Source organism: Grampus griseus (genome assembly GCF_964374135.1).
Source record: "Grampus griseus genome assembly, chromosome: 12".
Classification (NCBI taxonomy): Eukaryota; Metazoa; Chordata; class Mammalia; order Artiodactyla; family Delphinidae; genus Grampus; species Grampus griseus.
The window spans coordinates 32077042-32104269 of NC_139006.1; the positions used below are offsets into that span (position 1 = coordinate 32077042).

Sequence of the window (27228 nt, forward strand, 5' to 3'; positions counted from 1 at the left end):
TTTTTTTTTTTGCGGTACGCGGGCCTCTCACCGCTGTGGCCTCTCCCGTTGCGGAGCACGGGCTCCAGACGCACAGGCTCAGCGGCCATGGCTCACGGGCCCAGCCGGTCTGCGGCATGTGGGATCCTCCCGGACCGGGGCACGAACCCGTGGCCCCTGCATCGGCAGGCGGACTCTCAACCACTGCGCCACCAGGGAAGCCCTATTTGGTCTCCTTTAACTGTTTTCCTCTGCTTCTGCATTTTCTCACTTCTCTGATTAAACTTATTCTTTGCCTAGAGTTTTGCCACAAACAAAAGGCAGGCTGAGGACATGGGGGGGCAAGGACCTGCCCAAGATCCTGCTCAGTGTCACACATTTATCTGTTTTCATGGCAACTTTGTAAGCTTTTGTCAGTGATTTCAGTTTCATAGTTGAAGAACTGAGGTATAGAGAGGTCAGGTCATGGGCCCTGGACCTCTCACGTGGCGGGCTGGGGGTTTGGGAGGACGCCTTGTTAGCTGGTCTCTAGAACTCCCTTGCCCTTTCTCCTTCACCACCCTGCGTGAGGTCTGATGCACATGGGCTTCTGATGGTAATGGAAGGAAAGCTTTCAGGAACACAGGAGAGGGAGAGGTCAATCCTAACCTCATACATGGGTGTCTTCACATTGGAAGCCGTGTTTGCATTAGTCTTTGAAGGATGTGAGAAATGGGGTGGAAGAGAATATTCTGTAGAAGGAACAGTATGCACGAAAATAAGATGGCAGGAAGTTCCTGGCAAATTTAGGAATTATCGGTGTTATGAGCAGCGTGCTGGGCTGCAGGGTAGGGGTTGGGGGAGGGGGAAGAGGAGGTGAGAAGTGACATAGAACATTAGGCTCACACTGATTAGTGATTTGTAAATGTTTTTACTTTATTTAAAATATGAAATAATTTTTAAGATTCAGAAGAGTCACGATAACAACAAAAAAAATCCTCCTCCTTTGCCAAAACATTTGAGATTAAGTTGCCAAGATGCACGCTTTGCCCGTCACCCAATAATGTCCTTTATGAAAAAAACAAATAAGCAAACAGAAAAACAGATTTAATCCAGGCTCACAGGTTGTGCTTACTTTTCATGTCTCTTTAGTGTCCCTCAATCTGCAGTGGTTCTTCAGTCTTGGCCTTGACTCTTAAGAACTTGACACTTTGGTGGAGTACAGGCCGGTTGTTTTGTAACATGCTTCTCACCTTGGGCTTGTCTGATGTAGTGGATGTGGCTTCTGCACCTGGGGAGGAGTGTCCCAGAAGCATTGCTCAGTTCTCACGGCATCCGCTCAGGTGGTGCACGATTTCACGGCCCCTTTGCTGTCGACATTGACCTCGGTCACTTGATTACAGTGGTGTGTGGCAAGCTTCTCCACTGGAAAATTACTCTTTTTCCTTTTGTGGTTAAGATGTATTTGCTGGAGAGTGACTTGAGATTATGGAAGTACTCTGTTCCTCATCAAACTGTCACCCGCTGGTTTTTAGCATCTGTTGATGTTCATGAGATGAATTAGTTACTAATGTGATACTTGCCAAATGGTGCTTTTCTAATTTCATTATTCCTTCTATATTTATTAGTTGACTTGTGCTCCCCATGATTTATTTATTCAGTTTTTATAATCTGTTTCTATCATTATGTAGGACCTTAGTCGGGGGAGGGTGGGATGGAAAGGCTGGTGAGCAGCCTTTCTTGACCTCATGGAGCTGACAGTCTACTGGGGACTGTTCGGTGAGTTTATGAATATTGTTATAGATGATAGCAGTGAAATTAGTCAGAGGTAACACCTGGCCAGAAAGGGAAAGACGTGCTTCACTGAGAAGATTATCTGAAGGTGTACTGCCCCATAACAAATTACCGTGAAGTCTGTGGCTTAAAGCAGTGCAGGTTTCCTATCTTACCGTTCTGGAAGGCAGGAGTCCAAAATGGATTTCACTTCAGTTCTGGGATATTTATGAGGAATTAGTAAGATGGGTAGATCAAGGCCATTTTATGAAAGATCTTTAAAAGCTGGAGTGAGGAGTTTATAGTCAAATCTCTGATGTAACTATGGTTAAGCATTTATTTGGCAATAGTAGGCCAGATTAGAAAGGAGGCTGGGACGACCACTAGGGAGATTCACTGTACGTGAAAATAAGGAACGTGGGCCTTAACCAGTGCTGTGGGTCTGGGGCTGGGGAGGGGTAAGGCTCTTTAGCATTGCTGCTTACTTGATTGGGCAGGTGACTGACTAAGCAGACCTACAGGAGCGCTTTATTCAGAGTTTCTTGTGGTCTGCAGGGCTCTGGGAATTGATGGGCCACGGAAATAAATTGGGTTCCTGACCTAGCAAGGCTCTCTTTTCTTGTAAATATTGTGTTCTACAGTAAATGCATTTTAATGCAATAGCAAAAAGCCTTCCAAAGCAGAAAAAGAATTAACGTGCATAGTTTGCTAACTGCGGGACAGCTTTCTGTGGCCATTTGGTACAAGGTGCCATACTGTTTTATGTTATTGTTTCTGCGCCTCAGGTGGGCGGCACGTGGGATCTTCCCGGACCAGGGCTCAAACCCGTGTCTCCTGCATTGGCAGGCGGATTCTTAACCACTGTGCCACCAGGGAAGTCCCTGGAAATAATTTTTAAGCATTAGGTAAATACTTCTAGATTATTCTCCACATAGTTTTATAGTTTTTTTCTTCCAACAACAATATTAGAAAATTCAGACATTAAAAAGAAAGAAAAAAAAAAAAGGAACAAGACCAGATCTCTCAAAATATAGGCACAAATTTTCTGTGAAGATCTTAAAATTTGTTTTTTTGCTGTTGAGTTGTATGAGTTCTTTATATATTTTTAGATATTAACCCCTTATCAGATAAATGATTTGCAAACATTTTCTCTCATTCAGTAGGTTGTCTTCTCATTTTGTTGATAGTTTTCTTTGCTGTGCATAAGCATTTTAGTTTGATATAGTCCCACTCATTTATTTTTGCTTTCGTTGCCTTTGCTTTTTGTATCAAATCCAGAAAATCATCACCAGGACCAATGTCAAGGAGCTTACTGCCTATGTTTTCTTCTAGGAGTTTTAAGGTTTCAGGTCTTAGCATTCATGTCTTTAATCAGCTTTCCAGGGTTCTATAATGTAAATTAACTTGCTCCCTACTGGCATTTCTCTGTAACAGATTTATGTTTTTCATTCTTAGTTACTGAATGTTAAATCAGTTTTCATTCACTTATTTCCTTTTCACACTTCCAGAAATTTTTGTTGACAGTTCTCATCTGCTTTTGGCTTTTTACCTGTTGTCATTGTGACTTTATGTCCTTGTATTAGTTTTATTAAATTTTTTTGTATAACCTACATTTTATTTATACTTTCTTTTTATGTTCATTTCTCCTTCCACCCGAGTTACTCTCCCCAAGTAGGTATTGGGTTGGCCAAAAACTCTGTTCGGGTTTTTCTGTAAGACGTTACAAAAACCCTAGCGAATTTTTTGGCCAACCCCATAGCAATTGGTGGTAATCCCTCCGTGTTAATTACCATGAGCTAACTAGCATATCAAACCACTTCATAAATTTCAGTGCCTTAACACATTAAGAATTGATTTCTTGCTCCTGTCATAGTACAGTAATGGTTGATAGGGGTTAGTTCTGTTCCATTTAATTACTCTGGGATTGGGGCTCCTCCAGGTCCTTGGGAATCTTTCTGTCTGACCTGAGATTGGAAAGAGGACTGATGGTTACACATGAGAGGGGTTTGGCGCCAAACTCAGAAGTAGCTTGTTACAATCATTTCTACCCACATGCATTGGCCAGAACTGTTACATAACTGCATTCAAATGCATGGGAGTAAAGGAACTGTGGTTCAGCTATTTTCCCAAGAGGGAAATGAACAATTAGCCATTCTGTGCTATGCGTATTTTGCTAATTCCCATGTCATTGCATATACACACACATATGCACACTGAGACACTCGTATGTTCATGAACCCATGTCTTTTTTTAGATTATTCCTTGTGCTATAAAAATGGTCTTATATTATGTACATCTTTTTCCATCTTTTTTTATGTTGCTCAACTATGTCTCATGGCAAATCTCTTCCAACTCATTTGTTATATAGTTCTAATTCTTTATAAAGCCTACATAATATTCCACGATGTGTTGTATCAAAATTAATTCAGTATTTTCTCTGTTGATAAGTGTTCATTTAAAGATGCCTTTATTGATACTTTGGTGGCATTTAGAAGTGAGCAGAGCTAAATGTTCTACATTTTTAAGTTGGAAGTCTAGCACTCAAACTTGTTGTGAACAAATGCTAAATGCAAGTTTATTTTCAGAAATAAAGCTATAATGATTGATAATTTGGGAATGATGGAATGTACTTTGTAGAAATAACAGCAGTTTGTTTCTTTAGATTCCCCAGAATCAGTTGGCTGGACATACTTATTAGCAAATATTCTAGATGTTTGAGGAGCACATAGAAATATTTAGCAAGCTATGTTCTGATACCAAATAACTACTTAAGTTTACTTCATAATTTATAAAGCTAAAATTACATTAGCAAAATTTAACAGTATAAATAAATCTTTTATTTAATTGCAACATTAACTGTTAACTTGTTTTAGGCAAACAAAGAATTACTATATTTTAAATGGCATTGTACTCTTTCCTGTAGATAGATTCTACTGGCATAAGGAAGGTGAGAGTTCAGAGAAAAACTAATTAAGTGCCTGCCAAGAGTGAGGTACCGCTAGAAACTAGTAACCAAGAATGGTAAAGACATAACGTACAGGGGTCATTATGTTAGTCATAGAATATTACTCAGTGAAATATTATGTAGTTAGTGACATTGAGAGAAAAATAGGAGCGAAATAAACAATGTGTTTTTCTATCATGTTAGCTATTGAGAGACAGACAGAGGGAGTGAGACAGAGAAAGCGGTGATTAACCCCATCTCGAATGCCTGGGCTGCATTAGGTGCTGTGGGAGCCGTGGGCTTTTTGAAGACAAGTCTGCTGGGAGCTTGGCCAGGGTGGTACAGATTGGTTGCTTCCCGTGATCTCTCTTTCCTCAGTCTATGCTGAAAACAGTTCCTCTCAGCCATAATTTGAGCAAAATGAGCTCTTTGACACATGCTTGAGGTACTGCTCGTCCACACTATAGACCCAAGAGTTCTCCGTGTGCTTTAGCATGTGATTGACGACCAAGCAGCAGATCTGATGTCCTGTTATAAATATTAGGGAGTCTAATTTGTATTCTTTGGCCAGAAAGGATATTTTAACTTTAATTGTAATGAGCTGAATGAGAGTCCAGGGCTTCTGGCATCTAAGGTACGGTCAATGTGAGGTGAGTTTCGATGTGTCTTTTGAAAACCAAATTGGGGGAACCTGAAGTAGGCTTAACCGTGATTGTCCTCACGTCTGGTGGTCAGTGGTGTACAGTGTCTGACCCAGGATGCTTGGTGGTCATGCAGTGTTAGGATGGTTTTCATAACTGGCCCCTCTGTGTGCAGAACCAGAGGGCAGGTCCCAGTCAGTGGTGGCTTTTCTCAGTCTCTACCATTGGGAGGCCCGGAGTCTGGACAAGTCCCTGCTCTGCCTTGTGAGCGCTGCCTGAATCAGTCTCTCAGAATGATGGCGAAACCCACTCAGGCTTCCCTGGTTCTGGTGGTCCGGCCCTCATTGCCTGCTGATGCTGGTGCTTTCTCCTGCCCAGTGCCCGGCAGCCTGCAAAGCATCACTGGGCCTCAGAGCAGCTCTCTGCAGGTCTTGATCTCTGTAAATTGCAGGTCAGGAGACCTGGGCTCGAGCTTTGGCTTCATTATTAGTTGTCTTGCCTTTGACATGTCACTTAAAATACCAGGTCTCACTTTCCTCATCAATAAAATGAAGAGTTAGATGAAGAGGACTCTTAAGTCCTTCCAGCATGTATTTATGGTCAATGTTCTGTCCATTCTTCTTGAATCTTCTCGGTAAGACTCTTAGCAGATCCCTGTTTATTGCTGGTTGTTAAACAGCACTATTGTCCATTACTTAAAAATTGCTTGTCCTGGGACACCAATGGTTTTTGGTTCCGGAATTGGCCCCTGGTATAACTATTGTTGTCTTGCTTCCATGGGACAGGTTACCCAGACCAGGTAACCTGGTCAGGAACGTAAGGACTTGTGCTATTTATTCATGATCCCGGTCCTTTAGAAGGAAGGATCCGGTGGCAGAATTATGTTTTGATTTAGGCTGTTGTTGTAAGAAGAGCCTGTAACCAGTCTCACCCTTCAGCTGGCCTTTCTTACGTGGAAGGTTGAGGAGTGCTCTTTGCCCGTACAGATGCCGCAAATGAGATGCCTTGCCTGGGCTCTGTCCAGGCTGCAGTGCTGCTTGGGAGCTGAGCCAGGGGTGATTCAGGAGCACCATCCTGTCCTCAGGGTGCCTCAGAATCCCAGCATCGCCAGCGGGAAAGCAGCGTCGTACCAGCTCCAGTCACCGCAGTATTCAATGCAGACTTCTCAGGAAATACATTTCATTCATTTAACAGATATTTACCAAATAGTTATTGCGTGATAATGACAGCACTGTTCTCGGCTCAGAGAAAATAGCAGTGACGTGAATAAATTTCTGTCAGAAGGCAGTAATATTCTAATGGGCAAGAGAAACGTGCAAAATATGAATAGTTAGGGGGTCAGTGCTGTGGAGAAGAATAGGGCGAGTGATACGGTGGGGAGGGGCACGGCCTGTCTCAGGAGGTCGTGACACTGGAATAGCAGCTTAGAGGAGGTGGGTATCTGGGGAGTGGGGAGGCGGTGGGGGCGTCTCCTTTGGGGGGAGAGCTCAAGGGGGAGGAGACCGTGGCATCCGGTGGCAGCAGAGGGGAGGCCGGCTGTGCAGGGCCTGGGGTCGGGTGAGGACCTGCTTCTTTCCTGAGTGATGCAGGCAGCCCTTGGAATGACACGATTTAGGAGTTTTCACTTATGCTTCCCTTGGTTTGGCCTTGAGTTTCCCTGAGTGTGTATCCTCTTTAAGGGCTTTTCTTGACTTTAGATCTCTTGAACTCAAAGCTCTGGAATTGACCTCTGTCCCCCTAGCTTCCTGACACCAGGAAGGAGGCGGGCGTCGCCCTTTCCAGGAGGAGCCCCACGGCTTCTCCAGACGTGGTCCTCAGCCTTCGGAAAGGGCCCCTGAGCCCTAATCTCCTCCGCACGCCATCCCCCTAGGCTGTCATCTGCCCGAGGACCCTTTTCCCCCTCTCTCCCTCTTCTCCCCACGGGGAGGTCCTAAGCACCTGGCTACACCCTGTGTGTGGTCCCTGGTCCCCTCCCTCAGGTCTGCCACACCTGTGCCCGGTTTTCTCCCAGTGTTGCCCTTCCCTGACATTTCAGACTCTAAATAGTGCGGGATGCGGTGGGCTGTGAATAAACGCACTGACACCTGTAGCCCTGTCTCCCGTCCTCCACCTGCATCCCCTCCCCGTGATCCTGAACCTTGGCCTCCAGGGGGAGCTCGCCCCACCGTCCTGAGGCCTGGAGGATGGACGCCCTAGAATACTGGGGGAGCAGTGATGAAGGATGTGGGCAACTGAATGAGACATTACTCTTCAAATCCCATTTCCTCTGCATCCTAACTGTACAACACTGAGTGAACTGCTCAAGCTCCCTGAGCCTCACCTGTAAAATGAGGACAAAAAGGCGTATGTGAGGAATAAATGAATCAGTGTGGGTGGAGCGGGCATTACGGCGTTACCAGTAAATGGAAGCCAGTTAGACAAGGTTTTCTTTTCTTTTTAATAAATTTATTTACTTATTTATGGCTGTGTTGGGTCTTCGTTGCTGCATGCGGGCTTTCTCTAGTTGCAGCGAGCAGGGGCTGCTCTTCGTTGCAGTGCGCCGGCTCAGGGCTGGGCCAGGAGGAGGACAGTGGGAATGGGTGGTGTTTGCAAGACTCCCGGGGCTGGAAGACACTCTTTTCTTCCCTGGGTTCACTGAACAGGGAAGATAGACCTAATGCATGTGTTTCCTCTTTTCTGCACGTGCATAGCTCATTTCTAGAGAGTCGCACAGAGGCAGTGAGTACTTAAGAATCACTTAAAATAGCCATAGTCTCTTTATTTTCACGTATTGATCACGTAAATCAGGGTGGGATTGTCCCTCTCGTAACAGCAGCTGGGTTTCTCGGAGCAGGACTAGTTGCTTCCTGTCTTGTGCACCATGCATTCCTCCCTCAACCCACCACACGCTCGTTTCCTTTGTCAACGTTGCCCTGAATCTGCTGGTCAGGTCCCTGGGCCAGGAACCTGGAGCAGGCAGAGAGAAGCCAATGCTGAAGGGGCAGATTCAGAACCCACGCAGGAATGTGGAGGCCCAGGATACAAGGAATGAGTTTGGACGGTTTTTAAACATATGAGCTATAAAGGTAAATGCAACTGCAGAAATAATTATTGAAACGTAAGTTATGTAACATAACTCACATAGAGAAGGACAATAATCAAAAGATATCCTAAAAGAGTTTTTTTAAAAAAAAGTCCAGCTTAAATGTGTTTACAGAAGTTAGATAAAGCAAACCCGTAAATGTAAATGTTTTTTAAAATCCACTTAGGAGGTGTTTAACAGATACACCTGAAACAAAATAATATAAAAGTGATAAAGATGGGCAAAATTTTATCAGACAAACATAAACAGAAAATAACCAAATGGCATACAATTTAATTTTTAGTAAAAAGGAGAATTTGAGGCAAAATGCAATAAATGTGTCCAAAAGGTAAAATTTCTCTATATTAAATAAAAAGTGCAGTTACTATTGAATATTCCATATGCTTTTATATGTTAAACATTATAAGGTCAACGTGTGATGCAAAATACCCCAAGATCCAGCAGTTTTACTCCTGGATGCATTCCAACAGAAATGTATACTTCTGGTTCCTGCAAAAAACACGCTAGAATATTTGTAACAGCACTTTCTGTGATCGCCCCCAAATTAAAACTCCTCAAATGACCATCACCAGTAGAAAGGATGAATAAATTGTGAGGTACCCCTGAATGGAGTACTATACAGCAGTGAAAATGAACAACCCTCACACAGCAGTCTACAGAACCTTGAAGCCACACTACTGAGCAAAAGCCCAGGACCACAGATGAGCACAGGCTGTGTGATTCCATTCATACAAGGAGAAAAGGGAATGAGCAGAGCTCATCTCAGAGGGCAGAAGCCAGAACAGGTGGCTCCCTTTGAGGAAAGTGGGGCCGTGACCAGACGGGGGCGGGATGGGGACGGGGTGTCCCATGTTCTGGTTACGTGGGAGAGTTTATGACAATTTCTCAATCTGTCCACTTGATTTGTATATTTTTTAAAAATATATTTTATTTTGGCAAAACATTTAAATGTGAACAAAAAAATTATCAGAAGTACTGGAAAACTGTACAGAAAATTTATTTGAGAGATTCCTGCATATTGCTTCAGGCTTTTTGCTTAAATAAGAAATAAATAGATTTTTGAGTAATACAGCTATTTAGATTGAATTAATGCATATTGATATTACACCTTAAAACATATCTGTGTGTATGTATTGATATATACTTTAAATACTTTTTAACTGTTGATCCTGTGTTATACCAAGAAGAAATCTTAAAGTCTCCCAAATAGTAATTGTACGGACCATGTGATATTCTGAAACTACCATGTGGTAAACTGGAAATTATTATTAATATTTTAAACAACTTCAAAAATTAACCACTTGGGGGCTTCCCTGGTGGCGCAGTGCTTGAGAGTCCGCCTGCCGATGCAGGGGACACGGGTTCGTGCCCTGGTCTGGGAGGATCCCACATGCCGCGGAGCGGCTGGGCCCGTGAGCCATGGCCTCTGAGCCTGCGCGTCCGGAGCCTGTGCTCCGCAACGGGAGAGGCCACGACAGTGAGAGGCCCGCGTACCGCAAAAAAAAAAAAAAAAAAATTAACCACTTGGGCTGTCTCTTAAATGTTTGGCCAATGATTAAATCAAGGTGACAATTACACATTATAATTGTTTTTTAGAAAGTAAAAGTGAGAAAGATAAATATTTCCTAAAAGTTTGTCCAGATGTCTAAAGCTGTATTGAGGGTCAGCAGTGGTAAATTCATAGCCTTAAATGCTTATATTATTTTTAAAGAAATAAAAATAATTATGTTTATAATTCAGTTTAGCAAGATAACTATAAAACAAACCTAAGGGAAGTATGAGGAAAGAGGTGATAAGACTAAAAGCAGCAAATGAAATAGTTAGGAAAGACAAAAGAAAACAATAGATCTGATGGGTGAGTCTAAGTACTCATTGCTTGAAAGGAAAAAGAAAACAACACAGTAATATAGACAGACCTCTGGCAAATGTAATTAGGAATAAAATAACACAAGCATAAAGAGAAACGAGAAACCCAATTAGACAGAAATTTTTAAACATAGCGCGCTTTATATCATGTTATACCAATATATATTTTAAAATTGCAATGATAAATAACAAACCTGGGAAATTGTAATTACAAACATTTAATTATGAGAATAAAACCCTAATCGAAGCAGAATTATTGGAGGAATTGGAAAGATCATCAGTTCATGGTGTGAGGTCAGACAGTGATTGTGAGTTTTCTCAAGCATCTCAAGAGGCCTCCTGGGGGTGGCCTGGCTCTGCCCAGTGCTCAGACCCCCATTCGACCTCGGTTCACCTGCTTACCCTCATGGAGTGAATGCACGGACCAGTGAATGCGTGCACACGAGCATAGTGGGGGCGAAACAGCCCTCTCAGAGGTTATCACAGACTTACGTTCTTAATAGGGGCTATTGAATAGTGAGCATTCAATTAACAGTGGGCATTACTATTAGCAGATGTCTCATAGTATATGGCAATCGGAATATCAGTGAGTAATCATTTGATATTTATTTATTTTTCAGGTTATCCTGAGCCAGAAAAATTTTCCTGGACAGAATATCTGGAAGCTACTCGAACTAATGCAGTACCTGCCAGAGTTTTTAAAATGGTAAGTTTGGATGTGTAGCACTCCCAGCTTTTTTCAACCGTGTCCGTGTGGAATGGTGCCTTCATTTGGCAATTCAAAATCATTCTAGTTTTCTCCTTTTAAATTCAAGTGTTGTTTCCATGACCAATTTGCTTTGCTTTTCAGTTAAAAATGCAAAGGAGGTGACTCATTTACTGTTGTTCCTATGCACCAGTGCAGGTGACGATTTCCCTCCTTGAAGTCCGGTTGGAAGCCCCCTCAGCCTCTGATGACTGAGCCCTTCCTTTCTGGGTCTGTTGGTCCTCTGAGTGGGAACCCTGAGCTTTTGGTCTCAGGGACTGTTTGACGGTCGATGATGCCGGGATAAAATAGATGGAGTGTATGTAGCCCCTGTGTGTTACCCTTTCACCTATTTTGAGGGAACATTGCTTTTAGCAGTTTGTCAGAATACCAACTTGTAAAGTTCAAATTTGTACGTACCCATTTATTCCAGGATTAAACCAAGTATAAAGAAAGTGTACTGATAGCAGAGTTAGAGATACTTATGTTCTAAACCAGTGGTTTTCAAGCTCTGTTCCCTTTCAGCGATGTGTCCCTGACTCATCTTTAATCAGAATGTTATATAGTGAGCTCCATGTGATTTCTTTTACTGAGAGTTTTCTAAAGATCAAAAGGGGTTTACAACAGAATGCTATTTCATTTTTTAAAACAATTGATTAAAATAGGTCGAATTTGGAGGAAGAGGTATAATCAAATTAAGAGGGCTAGAAGTTCTGGCGTGCTAGAAAGCGTTTTAAGAATTGCAAAAATTCAATAAGCAAAAATACCAGCTGCTTGTAGTCTCACTTTCTCTCTTGCTTTATGTCAAAACTTCACTTTACTTTTCCAAGAAGAAAATTACAAGAAAATCATATTATGAAAAGATTCAGTTAAAAAGGCAACCTCCAGCCTCTGTCACAGGGTTATTAAGGGTTCACCTCAAGCTGTATGTCTTTGGCATCTGCAATATGAAACAATTACCTTTGTTATCAGCATGGTGACCTCGGGGAGAAAAGAAATATGTTCGAGGATCAGAGACCTAATTATAGTCAGTATGCTCCATTTAGTAGACATAATAATGCATTTTAGAAACAAATATGCTTCCACAAAAGCTGGAGAGGAACAAACCAGGTATTGTAGAAAGATTTAACTGTTTTGTAAGTCAGGCATTATCAAAAGTTTTATTTTCCTACTGCCATTTTCTAGACTTGAGAAATTCAGTACCCTTTCATTTTCAAGAAAGTCAACTGAACACTTTTATGTGTAATAGCTTTCAAAGTGAAACTTTTTGCCATCCTTAAACACTGGCAGAGTTGTCTTTTGACTGATTTTTGGTAAATTTCCTCAGTTTCAATGATTTGCTAAGCCCCAGTGCACTTTTTCCCCACTCCATTTTCCTTGGTGTTTCCTGAGTGTCCATCGTTGTAGACTCCTGGTTCCCAGCATTTTAAGACTTGGAAGAAACCCTAAATTAATGCAGTTTAACATGCTTATGTTAAAGATGAAGCACCAAAAGCACAGATTATGACTTTAAATTACATTATGGTATGATTTTAAAACATTTAGCTGTTATAATTATGGCAGCTTTTACCTATTTTAAAATTTAAAGGATCATGCTTATATCCTTTCTAATTATTTGTTAATTTTGCCTTCTGTGTCTTACACTCCAAAACTGGGCAGTGATAATAGTCAATGATTTCTTAATTTAAAAGGTTAATTTTAGGAAAAAAAAACATCTAAACCAATAGATAAATTATAATAAGATCCTTTTTTGAACTTGTGACCATTAATGAATTTATGATTTAATCTTTGTCTTTTAGCTATCTTGAAAATTACCAAAATATTCTTTTTCCTCCTGCAGGTTTTTATGAAAATGGTTAAAATAATATGCATGAAGGTCTATGTGCTCTTAAAACTAACTCCCAGTTGTATTAAATATCTGATGTAAAGTTAGAACAGTCATATTTTAGAAAACATTAGTAGCACATCTGAATTATTGGATTTCGCATAACTTGTTGCTCTTGTAATGTTACAGCGGTTGCCCCATGGTTTTCTCCCGAATATGAAACTTGAAGTCGTGGATAAACGAAACCCCAGGTTAATTCGTGTTGCTACGATTATAGATGTTGATGACCAAAGAATAAAGGTACGCGTTTGGATTAGTACGATATTGTATTGGCGTTTTCCCTGCGTTTCCTGTGAGACTGGCTTCAGAGGCTCTGATTTCTTATCTCAGCAGGAGAATCGAACTGGCCTGACTTCACTGCTGGTCACGAGACTCTGGTAGAAGGTCCTCTAGCCAGTGTGTGTGGAAGGGGCCTCTGTAGATTAGACACGACTGATTTTCAGAGGGTTCTTACACGTCCCTGTTTGGATTTGCTGCGTAGACGTTACACATTTTGTTCCTTTTTTTTAAAAAAGCTTCTTTTTGTTGGTATTATCAGATTTTTCTTGAAACTGTTGTCATTAAATACCTTAACAAGACGATTACCTCCTTGTTCTCTCCTATTCAAACAAAAGGTTAGATTTTGAAGTGAAAATTTGATTCACAGATTTCTATATCATCCTTGCTGTGACATCTGTTTTTTTAAAAATATACACATCTTCAAAATTAAATGATCCTTAAGTGAAAGCCTTTCATTTTTTTCTACAGAAAGCTGAAAGCATCTGTGGAATTCAATAAATCTTCTACAGCATATGACAGTTGAAAAATTACTTTCCACCCAAGCACAGTTTATTTTCATATTAATAAAAAGATTGAAGCCAACGAATATTTATAGAAATTATTAAGAAAGGTGTATTTAAGTTCGATATAATTTAAGTTTGATATAATTTAAAAGAAATCTTATTTGCTATATGCCTAATTTGAAAACAACTTCTAATTCATCTCATAGAGAATAATCAGTGCGTACATTTTAGTAAAACATAGAGATGCGTATTTGGCCTGGCCGTGGATTACCAAAAGCAGATATTGGCAACGTCCTATATTTTTCTGACAAATGAAAACTGTGCTAAACGCTATTCAGGAATAATATGTTATAGGTATTTTCTCCCACATACATTGTTATTAAGGTTTTATTTCAAATTTAATCATATTGCATAAATTCTTACTTGTAGCTTTTTCTTGTTTACTCTTTTTAAAATTTATTTATTTATGGCTGCGTTGGGTCTTCGCTGCTGCGTGCGGGCTTTCTCTAGTTGCAGGGAGCGAAGGCTACTCTTCGTTGTGGTGTGCAGGCTTCTCACTGCGGTGGCTTCTCTTGTTGGGCAGCACAGGCTCTAGGCGTGTGGGCTTCAGTAGTTGTGGCACGCAGGCTTAGTGCTCCGTGGCCTGTGGGATCTTCCTGGACCAGAGCTCGAACCCGTGTCCCCTGCGTTGGCAGGCGGATTCTTAACCACTTCACTACCAGGGAAGTCCCTTATTGTTGTTTACTCTTACAGCACTTACTGTGGGATTGATTTTTGGATATCATAATTACTTTATAAATTCAGTAATATTTCATTATTGAAAATGAGCATCAGGTTTTTTCTTTAAATTCTTATTTAACTTTCATTATAAAGTTATTGCATTTATAGGAAAAGCTTAATCTTAATAGTACATAAAATGTTATTTAGAATTTTAATTGACAGATTATTTTCTTGTGGTTCCTAAGATACATACAATAGTATCCAATTTAACATATTTGTCAGCTTACAGTGTGATCATATTGGATTAGTATTACCGTAAAATACCATTTGAAAACCTTTAGCTCCTAAAGTAAGTTTAGTATATTCCTTATTTACCATCTCAGCATTGGACTTCAAAAATCTCTTAAGATTTAGCTCATCCTTCCAAAGAAGTATTTCATGTCTCTTCTCCTTATTCTTTTTCTTTCATGGAAATTTCTTTGACCATTACTAGAAGAAAAAGAGTTGAAAAGTATTGGGTACTTTTCACAGGCTTAGAACCCTAAGTGTTACCCCTGTGGTTGTGGGCATAATGGAAACCCCTTTAGGATTTTAGGACTAAATTAAGATGTGAAATGGTGCTTTAGAAAATGTTCAGTGCATAGCTTCCACACACCCTTCTGTCTGCCAGAATGTATCAGTCTTGGAATGATATAGGTGTCTCTGGGCTTGTGGAAAACTTGTGGTCTCCCAAAGAGCCTCTGACCTCCTGCAACACCTGCCGCCATGGCCCCCACCCCGTCCCTCCCCAGGCAGGCCCGCAGCTGGGTAAGTGCTTGTCCTGCCCCGTGAGGTGGAGGTGAGGGGATTGTCTGGGGGCTGGCGCAGATGTCTGAATGGAAACAAATTATAGAGAAGGTTCAGAAGCATGGCTTAAAGTTCCATTCATGGGTGTTCCCAGGGAATACAAGGTGTTGAAAATGAGTGTCAGGTTTTTCTCTGAATTCTTGTCTAAGTAGATTGAAGGTAGTGGTGGGGTTATCTTTGCCAGTTGAGAAAGCAGTTGACCCTTTCCTGGTCTCCTCTTGGCCGGGGACATCCCTTTGTTCCTTTATTAATGTGTTGGTTATATGGTTCCACAATTTCCTCTTTTAATGTCAGTATCCTTCAAGGACTGTTTTTATCGCTGGCATGTGATAGGTGCTTAATGTATGTGTGAACGAGGGAAGGAGTGAAGGATGAGTGGCATGGAATGTACCTTGGCATCCTCCCATTTGAATGAGACAGTTGTGATAGTCACAAAGCACTCTTCGCTCATGCTCAGCTGCTCTCCTGACTCCTCTTCCCTTGGAAATCTAACTCAGCCTCCTGCACAGGAAAGCACCACAGGTTACACTGGTCAGGTTTGATTCCAGCTCTGACCATGTTGGTAGCTTGGTAGTTACTCAACTTATTTGCACTTTCCTCATCTGGAGAGCGATGTGGTTCACAGTGCCCACCTCCCAGGCTGGCTCTGAGCATCTGGATGAAGATTGTGTACAAAACTCCTGGAACTGTGCCCTGCCCTTTGTAGGGCATCAGCTGGCTGCCGCTGTGGTTATTAGTCAGTGCAGGTGCCCTGGGCTGCGCTCCCGGGGGCCCTGGTTTTCTGTGCTAATGAAGTAATTGTCATCAGTAGAGGGAGAGGAAACAAGCCCAGGCTACTTGGTGAGCAAAGCAGGGAGTCCCCGGGGATGCTAACGGAGCATGTGCGATTGTGCCACGGGCCTGGGTTTGAGTGTTGGGGGCCAGCCTGGTGAACAGCAAGAGCGATCTTAGTGCTGATGGTGATGACGGTGTCAGACACTCTTCTAAGGGCTTTATATACAGTAGTGTATCCTCACAGCCACTGGGCGACATATAAGGTACTCTTGTACCCATTTTATAGATGAGGAAACTGAAGCTCAGAGAGGTTAAGTAAATGGTCCAAGGTAGCACGCTAGTATATGGGGGAACCAGGCTTTAAACCCTGGGTTTCAAACAGGGTTTTTCAACCCTAGAGCTCATATTCTTCCTGCTCCTACTGTTACGTTCTACTTTTTGTCATAACTACCCCACTTGCTAGAGGGAGAGCAGATGTCTAGTACAGGGAGTGGAGTTCATCTGTAACACCACTCTACTGTGTCTTTTGTGCAGAGCTCATGTTGCCTGTCCTGCCTGGAGGTTTGTGTGGTCCTGGCATTCCATGGCAGAGCACAGCAGACCCAGCAAAGACAGACTTTGTTCTTTTCTGCCACTCCCTAAATATATAGTTGCCCATATGTGCTTGATTAGTTCTGTTTTATAACAGGTTTTTGAAACAAAATTCACATACCGTAAAATGTATTGGTTTTGAGTTCGTTCCCAGAAGTGTGCAACTGTCACCGCTATCTAAGTTTATAACATTTTCATCCCCCCCAAAAGAAAGCTCGTGTCCATTAGCAATCACTATTCGTTCTACACCTCCACCTTAGCCCCTGATAATCCGGCTTTCTGTCTCTATGGCTTTGCCTGTTCTGAACATCTCATATAAATGGAATGATGTAATACGTGACTCTTTGTGTCTGGCTTCTTTCACTTACTGTAATGTTTTGAAGGTTTCATCCAAGTTGTAGCATGTAACAGTACTTTATCCCTTTTCATTCCTGGATAGTATTCCATTGTATGCATGTACCACATGTTGTTCATTCATCATGGGTAGACATTTGGGTTGTTTCCACTTTTTGGCTATTTTTTAAAATAATTAATTAATTAATTAATGGCTGCGTTGGGTCTTCGTTGCTGTGCGCGTGCTTTCTCTACTTGTGGTGAGCAGGGGCTACTCTTTGTTGCGGTGCACAGGCTTCTCATTGCAGTGGCTTCTCTTGTTGCGGAGCACGGGCTCTAGGCGTGCGGGCTTCAGTAGTTGTGGCTCATGGGCTCTAGAGTGCAGGCTCAGTACTTGTGGCACACGGGCTTAGTTGCTCCGCGGCATGTGGAGCAGGGGACCAGGGCCCAAACATGTGTCCCCTGCAATGGTGGGTGGATTCTTAACCACTGCTTTTTGGCTATTTTAAATAATGGTGCTGTGAACATTTGTGTGTGTTTTTGTGTGGACATATGTCTTCACTTCTCTTAGGTATATATCTAGGACTAGAACTGCTGCGTCCTATGATAATTCTTTGTTTAATGTCGTGCTCCAAAGTGGCTGCACCATTTTACATTCTCACCGGCGGTATACAAAGGTTCCAGTGTCTCTACATCCTTACCAACATTTGTTATTGTCTATTTTATTTATTATGCTTATCTCACTGGGCCTGAAGTGTTTAGCTCCAAAGAATCTGAATTATTACATGTGACCACTAAAGAGAAGGGGGATGCTTCGTGGTTGCAGGAGTAGAAGCAGGGGCAGTAGTGGGTGTGGTGATGTCAGTCTCAGGAGTCACAGACGCTGTAATAGGAAAGTAAGAAGACCCAGGTGCCGAATGTGGGCTTTGTTCCAGGGAGCTCGTTGAGTATGTCACATATCGCATCTTTATCGTCACAACAACTCTCTTGTTTATTTTTTATTGAGATATAATTGACGTATAGCAGTATATTTTGATAGTTTCAGGTGTACCATATGATTGGAGATTTGTATATGTTGGGAAAGCATCACCACAATAAGTCTAGTTACACAACAGCCCTTCCAGGTAGGTGTTATTTCTTCTTTGCAGTTGGCATGGAGAACTGAATTTGACCAAGGTTGCACAACTAGTTTACACTTAGATGTTTCTAACTCATTTTAGCCCTTACTCTGCAGCTCTGACGAGCCATTGGCATTAGGGGCTATAATTGTCAGCGTTAGGGACGATGGCAGCCCTATTCAAGATACTCTGTACTCCGCCGGTGCTAGCCAGGCCAGATATTCTGATTTTCATCCTGAAAATATCCATTTGGTTGTGTGTGGTTCATTGGTAGGTGAGCTGTGAAGTTTTTCTTACAATGGCAGGGTTTTCAGATGCTATTTCCCTCTTATTTTGATTACTGTGTTTATTAATTACCATGGTTACTCTCTAATAAATATTTATGATGTACTGAATGTGTGTCTTGTTCAGTTTATAGCCAGCTATTATGTTTAATAACTATTCTTTTGTTTGGTTGCACAGTGTACTGTGTTATATCTGAAAACCCGTTACTGTCACCGTATCAGGAATTGCACATTAAATTACAATAGACGGATGGATGCTTGTAGGAAGTTTAGCCTTTATTTGGAAAAGAAAAGTATCCTTCTACAAATAAACATAAAGGGAGGACTTAAAATAAGTAATATTTGAGTAATATTTGAGTAATATTAATAATATTTGAGTAATATTTGATAAATATTTGCCCTGTGGGAACCGCAGCTAAGCTGTGAAATGAATTATAAATGAATTCCAAATAGATGTTTTAGGAAGTTCTACTGAATCATTAATAAATTGAGTCTCTTCAGCAAGTCTTTTCATATTTAATGCATTAACTGGATGTATTTGTGGCATTTCTAAATGAAATAAGAGCATCATGACCAAGAGAAATTGTCACAGTAAGTGGTCTATGTGTGTGACTTGAAACTAGTTTGAATTTTAGGTCAGATTAATAAGTTCAAAGCTTTTGTTTGAAAAAATCTTGAAGGTGGACTCATGCAAAGCAAAAGTCCAAATACAAGCCCATGAATGTTCATTTTAATTAAGGGTTGCCAGCACTTTGAGGAAGCTGCTTGACCCCTACAAGTCCTGGCGTAATTATCTGTCAAAGAGGGAGCAGAGTACGGAGTGCGTCCTCTCACTCACCAGCATCTCCATCTCGGGCGCAGTTTTGAAAATGATTTTGAAATACGAGAGTAGAACAAGATACTAACATTAAAAGTGACAGTCCTTTGAGCTAAACTTCTAATTAATGGCCATTACGTGCCACAGTGATTGATGACTATCTTCATTTGGGAAGGAGACTGGGACAACTTTCAAAAATATTATGACCAATTAATGAAGAGATAATTTTCAGAGTAGTTGAAACTATAAATTAGTGTCAACCATGATTTCCAGAAAAGTTGAAGCAGGTAGAAGGCTCTACCTGGTAAAGCTGCATTAGTGTGATCACGGTCACAACAAACAGCAACAATGACATCTGTGGCGGCTCACCCGGGTGCGGTGCCACGTGCTGCCCTGGGCGCGCTTCACATCCTTTCCCTCTCCCCGTCCACACGCCGCCCCGCAAGGGGGTCTCAGGGAGGAGCAAGCGCAGGCGCTTCAGCGGCTTGCCCGAGGTCGCGTGGCTCCTAAGCGGCAGAGCAGGCGGGGAGCAGGTGGCCCGGGTCTTCAGCCGGAGCTCTTAACCTGCAGGGCAGCATCTCCGTCAGTTAAAGGGCCAGAGAGTAACCCAGCCTTGGGGGCCAAGTGTCTCTGCCACGGCCACTGGCTCTGTGGTTTAGCACAAAAGTGGCCGTAAACTATATGGAAGCAGGTGAGCGTGGCTGGGTCCCTAGAAAACTTTATTTATGGACCCTGGAATTTGAATTCCAAATAATTCCACATGTCATGAAGGGTTCTTCTTTTGATTTTTCTCAAGCCATTTAAAAATGTAAAAACCATTTTTAGCTACTGGCATGCACAGAGGTGGGTGCTAGGGCCCTGTTTAGCCTCTGGGCTGTAATTGGCCAGTGCCTGTCTTAATAGATACGCTGTACTGATTAGATGATGAGATGAACTTATTGAGTCGCTACCTTTAGTATAAGCAGTTTTATATCCGTGCCTTGTTTTTTCTTTTCTGGATATTTGATTTGTGAACCAAACCAGATCTATATTTAAATTTCAGTCTAGTTTCAGGTAAGTTTTATATAGTCAGTCAAGGAGGTAAATGAGATGATGCCACGGAATCAACACTTTCTAGACTTAAATGCATGCCTCCTAGTATCAGTGGATTACCAGCCAGTCATCTGATTTTCAGAGTGGGTGTAGTCAAGCCCCTCCCTGCCATAATGTACATTCTCTCCCAGAGTCAGCTTATCTGCCGCTGGCGTCGTATTCTCCAAGAACTGTGAGTCGAGACTCACACTGAACGTTTTTATGAAAGTCAGTGTATCCAGAACAGAAACCTTTCCAAGAGCGTAAAGAACTGCGGTGGCGGGCAGCCGGCCACCCTGCTGGAGCTGCTGCCGGCGCTCCCTCTCCCTGGGTAACCACACCCTGCCCGTCGCACCAGCCTGCCCTGCAGGACCTGCTGATATCCTGACCTGTGACTGTTTGGCTGGAGACGCTAGCTTAGTCATGAGCTCCAAAGAATAGAAATAGCACGTTTTCACAGTTTCTATGCAGAACGCTGTCTTGTGTGGAAACTCTTAAATAAAAGGTGACGTGTGGTAGCACTGATTGTTTTGAACCCTTATTTTAGGGTTATGCATTTCTTTGCGTGTCTGAGGAAGGCTGTCAATGGCGCAGCTGCAAAATGCACGTCCCTGTCTACATAGATACGGGATTATGTTTGTGTTTCAAGGGTTAATGGACTTTTGACTAAGTCAGTAAAAGGCCCTCCATTCACTCTTCTCCATCACTTCATTCAAAGCTTTGTATTTACTCAAAAACTACGGGGCCGCTTGCCTGACGGATAGTGAAGACTGGTTTCCCAGACCTCGGTCGGAAGGTGCGGTCTGGACTCGCCGTCTGTCTGCAGAGCGAACGAGAGAGTCTTTGGCGTGTGTCTTAGCTTTGGAGGAGACACTCATGGTCTCTGCTGTTCTCCTGAACAGAAGTGCGCTGTTTCTGACCAGCTGCAGCTCTGACACCACAAACGCCCTCACTAATACTGATACTTCGCTAGTTATGCTGGGCATCGTCTCTTTTTCTCACATCCTGCTTCACACTCTATTTTTACCACCAGGAGAACATCTCTCAAATATAAATAACTAAATGAAAACACCCCAGAATGAACTGATTAGGCAAGACGGTGATTAGGCATTTTCCCCCTTGTTACAAAATCTGTGTCATTTCTTGTGATATAAGGACAGGCAGTAGACTCCGGGAAAGGAGATGCTTCTATGAGAAGGCAGTGGGTAGATTCTTACTCAGGTTAATTTATTCCCAAAATGGACTTGTAGTATCTTCCCATTGCTACTGTAACAAATTACCACAAACTTAGTGGCTTAAAATCACACAGGTGTAGCACATTACATTGCCCCGTGTCACTGGGCTAGAATGGAGGTTTCAGCAAGGCTGTCTTCCTTTTGGAAGCTCTGGGGGATCCTGTTCCTGGCCTTTTCCAGTTTCTGGAGCAGCCTCTGTTCCTTGACTCTTGGTCCTTTTCTCCACATTTAGCAGGTAGCATCTTCAAACCTCCCTCTGACATTTCTGTGTCCTGTGAATAGGGACGGTTGTGATTATCTTGGGCCCACGGGATAACCCAAGATAGTCTCTGCCATCTCAAAGTCCTTCACTTAATCACACCTGCAAAATCCCTCTTGCCATGTAAGGGAGCGTTTTCACAGGTTTTAGGGGTTAGGATGTGGCCATCGCTGAGAACCATTATTCTGACTATTGCAGTGGTGTTAAAGTTAAGATACACATTAAAAACAGGTAGAAGAGGTGAGGTCTGCTATGCAATCAACAGCTTTTATTTACTGAGCACCGCAGGGTAGAAGGGACCATTCTAGGAGCCGGGGGCCCTGAGACGAGGCCCTCACCATCTAGTTGGGAGATGGGTTAAATCACAGTTCAGGGTAGCGTGCGTGACACAAACCGTAAGGTGCTGTGCAAGTTCACTGCAGTGCAGCAAGCGTTGTGAGCGAAGATGCCGTGGGGCAGATGGCTTCTCAGGAAGAACAGTTTTTCTTCTCTTAGAGATATTTGCATTTCCAAACACCAAATGCCTTTATTTACTATCATGTAGAGACAAAGGAGTCTTCAGATTTAATCTGCTTTAAATTGTGTGTGTGCGTGCACGTATGTATGTATTTGCACACACACACGCGCATACACACACACTTATTTATTTATTTATTTATTTTAATTGAAAGGCCCCTGGGCGGGCAGGCTGTACAAGCTCTGTGTTTGGACCTGGGAGCAGAGGCATCACAGGAAGCTGCATGGCTGTGGAGCCATTGGGGCTCAGCTGTGGGGAACAGGGCGCAGGGGCCGGCAGCTCAAGCAGGTGGGGCGGATCTTCTTTCTCTGCTACTACTTCTTAGAGGCTTATTGCCTGTGCGTCCTACCCTGGGCCTCCCTCCAGGCATTTGTGCCCTTGCTTCCTTGGCGGGACCAGCATGCAGCTGTGGAAACAATGGGACCAGGCTGCATTCACGTGGCGCTCTTCCGCCAACTCCGAGGAGGCCTTTGACAGAACAGAAGTGGGGTAGATCTCATAAACTCAGAGGGTGGATCTCTGTTTCAGGACTGTCGAACCAAACAGGGAACTGCGGTGGGGTCCAGACGTGCAGGCTGGCCAGGGTGGCAGCCCCCCGAGAACAGTTGATGATCAGAGACACAGGCCGACACAAACTGGGAACAGGCGCCGCTGAAAATATCAGTATCCCACCTTCCAGGTGGAACTGGGGTGGCTTTTCCACACTTAGCACAGGTGAGGGTTTCCTGCAGCTGCAGGCTCCCCGTCACCTGGGAGCAGGTCAGGAATGGAGGCACGGGCCTCATCCCAGACCCGCTGAGTCAGAATCTGCATTTGAACAAGAGCCTCCTCCCCAGAGCTGCAGTCATGTATTTAACCGTAACTTGATATCGCTTGTATGTTCCATGTTAATATGTCCTGGCTGAACTCCACAGCACGCAGACCCAGACCTGTTTCTTCCCTCAGCGTCTGCAGCTTAGTAAAGGGCAGCTTATCCACCAGATTGCTCAATCCAGACGCCTGGGAGCCGTTCCTAAAATCTGCCCATCTCAGAACAGCCACATACAGCCCGCCACCATATTCTATTGATTCTAACTCCCAGTACTGTGTCCCTCATCTCTTGACCTCTCTTCATCTCCATGACAACCACCCTAATGAAAGCCGGCATCACCTCTCACATGGGCCACTACACTTCCGTTCCAGCTGGGCTCTCTGCACCCCCGAGCCCCTGTCAATCCATGCTGCATAGAGATGCCAGAGTGGACTTAAAATGTGGATTGGAGCACGTGCATTGAGGTGCCTGACTAGGTCCCGCACACTGCACTGTCAACTCACTTCCCCGACCTGTCTTCTCCCATCATTTATCACCTTAGAGGCAGCTGTACAGCTTAGAAAAGTGCAAGGATCTGGCTAGAGACTTTGGGCTTAGTATTAACAGTTCTCTTTGGAGTGGAAGTGATGCCCCACTCTCTGCCTCACAGCGGTGGTCATGCGCTGCCCCCTCTCATGCCTCTGAGTACTGGTGTTCATTTCTCTCTTGGGGAACCGGCCATACTCAGAACCCGTGTGGGCAATGACAGCTCTTTCACGATGGGCTTCTGCCCCTGGGACCTGGCAGAGCCCTTCCACAGGGATGGACGGTGCATCTGGATTTCATAATCGTTGAAACCGTGCTACAAGGGTGCGGGAGGGATGTGCATGGTAGAATCAGGGAAATAGAAGAATTCTATTTTCATGGTTTTTACAGCAAAGATTTGCTTTGTGAAGTCAGTAGATATTTTTTTTCCTAATAAGTGGAATTGGGCTCAATTTTATGTGAATGTGCCAAAGTTGGAGGTTTTGCATCAAGAACCTACAGGGAAGCAGACGTTGTCGTCTCATTTCCGTGTCACTGCATTGGCTTCCTCTTCTCCCGCTTCTGTTGTCCTTCTGCAGGTCCTCTCTGCACCGGGAAGGGGATTTTTGCCCGTTCTCTAATCGTTGCCTTTTACAGACTTCTGAATGAGGCCAGGTTGAGTCCTGCGGCCAGAAAAGACAAAGAGCCATTCCAAGGGGTTTGGCTTTAAAGTCATCTCCGCAGGGGTCCAGGGACCCCGAGTCCATTTCTGTGACTCCACCCCATCCTCCCCCCATCAGTTCACTGCCCCCCATCAGCCAAGGAGGCTGCTTCACAGTCCTCCTTCCTCTCAGAACCCTGCTTTTCATTCACCGGGAAGACAGAAGAAATGCAAAATAAAATCACCCCTGTCCCCACGGCCAGTCTCCCTTCCCGTTCATGTCTGAACACACACTCAGAGTTTCCGTGGGAGAATTATCCCGGCTCTATCAAAGCATTCACTTTCCTCTTATATGAATTTAATCTGCATCATAGGATTTACGGTTATCTGACATTAGATTACACATTCATGTGTTTATTTCTTTATCACGTTTTGCCACTAGAATGTAAGCTCACGGAGGAAGCACTTTTCTCTTGATTTCCCAAGTACTCTTTTTTTTTTTAAAAAAATATTTACTTGTTTATTTATTTATTTGGCTGTGTTGGGTCTTAGTTGCAGCACGCAAGATCTTCGCTGAGGCATGCGGGGTCTTTTGTCGTGGCACGAGGGCTTCTCTCTAGTTGTGGCATGCAGATTTTCTCTCTCTAGTTATGGGGAGCAGGCTCCAAGGCGTGTGGGCTCTGTAGTTTGCGGTGCGCGGGCTCAGTAGTCGTGGTGTGCAGGCTCAGCTGCCCCACGGCATGTGGGATCTTAGTTCCCCAACAGGGGATTGAACCCACGTCCCCTGCATTGGAAGGAGGATTCTTTACCACTGGATCACCAGGGAAGTCTCACCCAAGTACTCTTGACATCCTTGTGCCTATGGAACAGTCCCTGGCATTTCATGGGCACCAAATAAACACTTGCTGAATGAATGAATGAATAAGGATTGTAAATAAAAACGTACTGATAGGTTGTTTACTGGAAGTAAATTGCTATTATTAAAGATTCCTTATTCCTTATTCCTTATCAAAACAAATGTGCATTAACCCTTGGCATTAACTAGATATCCTCTACGTAATCCCCCATAAAAGAGAAACTATTTATAATACCACATGGAACATGGGATTTTAATTGGTGCGTCTGTATTACTAATAGACTTTTAATAGGCAACATGGCAGCTATAAGCATGGCTAAGAATGATATAATATTTGAATGACTAAAATCATGCATTATTTCATTGTATGTGATGTTTTCTCCCTTGGAAAATTGACACAGTGAGTCATGGCAGTTACAAGGGTGTCAGAGAAGCAGAGCCCATTATGGGGCCATTATGATAATAGCATATGACAAACAGTGGGGCTATGGATGGTAATGTATACATAATGGATAACAAATGGCTGGGATTCTGAACGGTAACGGTTGCTAGCGATTTTCTAGTAATAATAACCTCCTTCTCTTAAAATAAGTGTAAATTTAATGTCAAAAACTGGCAGCAGCATGAAGGGTCCACGTTGCTTTTGGGGGTGTCCCACTTCACCTGGCTTAGGCTTCTCCTTCCAGAAACCTGGGTTCATCTCTGCTTCCCAGCCACCGAGGCAAGTTCCTCTGACAGGCTGACCCCACGATGTCCCCCCATCAGGATGTATTAGGATGGCCTATCTCAGTAAATACACAACCGCAAGCCCCAGACTGACCTTGTCCTTTGCTGGGCTGCACACTGATTATTTCCCATTTGCATCCAGGATTCTGGAATGAACAAGCAATTTGCACCGTGGTGCTTTGTGCTGCCCTCAGGACACTTGCAGCCTGGCCTCTGCTCTGGCGCCTCCTTCACCCCTCCCCTGCTGGCTTCTGGGGCAGCTCCACTCTGCCCCAGAATGTCCACTCTGCGGGCATTCCCGCCCAGCACCTTCCTGCCTGACACTCTGAGGCTCTCTAGCTGCCCTGAGGCTGAGTGTTTCAGTGAGAGCTCAGAGATGTGTTTTTCTCTGGTCCTTCCTCATAGTTCATCTGTCACCACCTCTGAGCCAGGTCTGTGCTGGACCAGTGATTCCCTTCTGCTGAAGCTCATTGTATTGCTTCTGTTTCCAGAAACTATATATATATATATATATATATATATATATTTTTTTTTTTTTTTTTTTTTTTTTCCCCAGTACGCGGGCCTCTCACTGTTGTGGCCTCTCCCGTTGCGGAGCACAGGCTCCGGAAGTGCAGGTTCAGCGGCCATGGCTCACGGGCCCAGCCGCTCCGCGGTATGTGGGATCCTCCCGGACCGGGGCACGAACCCGCGTCCCCTGCATCGGCAGGCGGACTCTCAACCACTGCGCCACCAGGGAAGCCCCAGAAACTATATTTATTCAAGACTAAGGTCATAGAGGTTCACCCTTTGCTTAGGGCTGTGGATAGCGTGGCTGAAACCTCCTCCTGACCCCGCCACTCCTGCCATCTTATGGCAATAGGGCTCAGTGTCCCTCTTCAAGCCCACATTGCCCACTTGTCCGGGTGGTAAGTTCTATGTGTATTTATTACCAGTAGGCTCTGTGCAGTAATCATATAAATATATATATATATGTAAATATTGTTTTCCATTATGGTTTATCTCAGGACATTGAATATAGTTCCCTGTGCTATACAGTAGGACCTTGTTGCTTATCCACTCTATATGTAATAGTTTGCATCTGCTAACCCCAAACTCCTAGTTCATCCAATTATAGTTAAGTTTAATTAATTTAAATGAAAATGGCCACATGTGGGGAATGGCTGCAGCAGTGGATGGTGCAGCCCTAGGGCGTTTGGTGACACACAGAGTTGGTAGCCGGTGCACGTCCACCTGGAGAGCCCTCTCCAGGGCGTGAGGGCCAGTGAGCTGTCCCAAGATGTGAACAAGCCTGTATTGGATTTGGGATTCTCCATACCTGATCCTTGGCATCTGCCATGTCAGCTTGTGTCTGAAGGTCAGGTTTCTGCCGTCTCTTTAACATTACTAGCAAATAGTAGAAGCTTAGAGCATTGAAGAGATTTTTATC

The 27228-nt window shown here is 43.4% G+C and overlaps 1 protein-coding gene across 1 annotated transcript in view; it reads left to right on the forward strand.

Moving 5' to 3' along the window:
• L3MBTL4 (L3MBTL histone methyl-lysine binding protein 4) overlaps nt 1-27228 on the forward strand; it is a gene marked incomplete at both ends in the record, with an annotated part of 301695 nt that overhangs the window by 77366 nt on the left and 197101 nt on the right. The window contains 2 exons of the mRNA XM_082667113.1: nt 10885-10970; nt 13024-13134. Of these exons, the coding sequence (XP_082523239.1) occupies nt 10885-10970; nt 13024-13134 (197 nt within the window). The remainder of the gene's footprint in view (nt 1-10884; nt 10971-13023; nt 13135-27228) is intronic.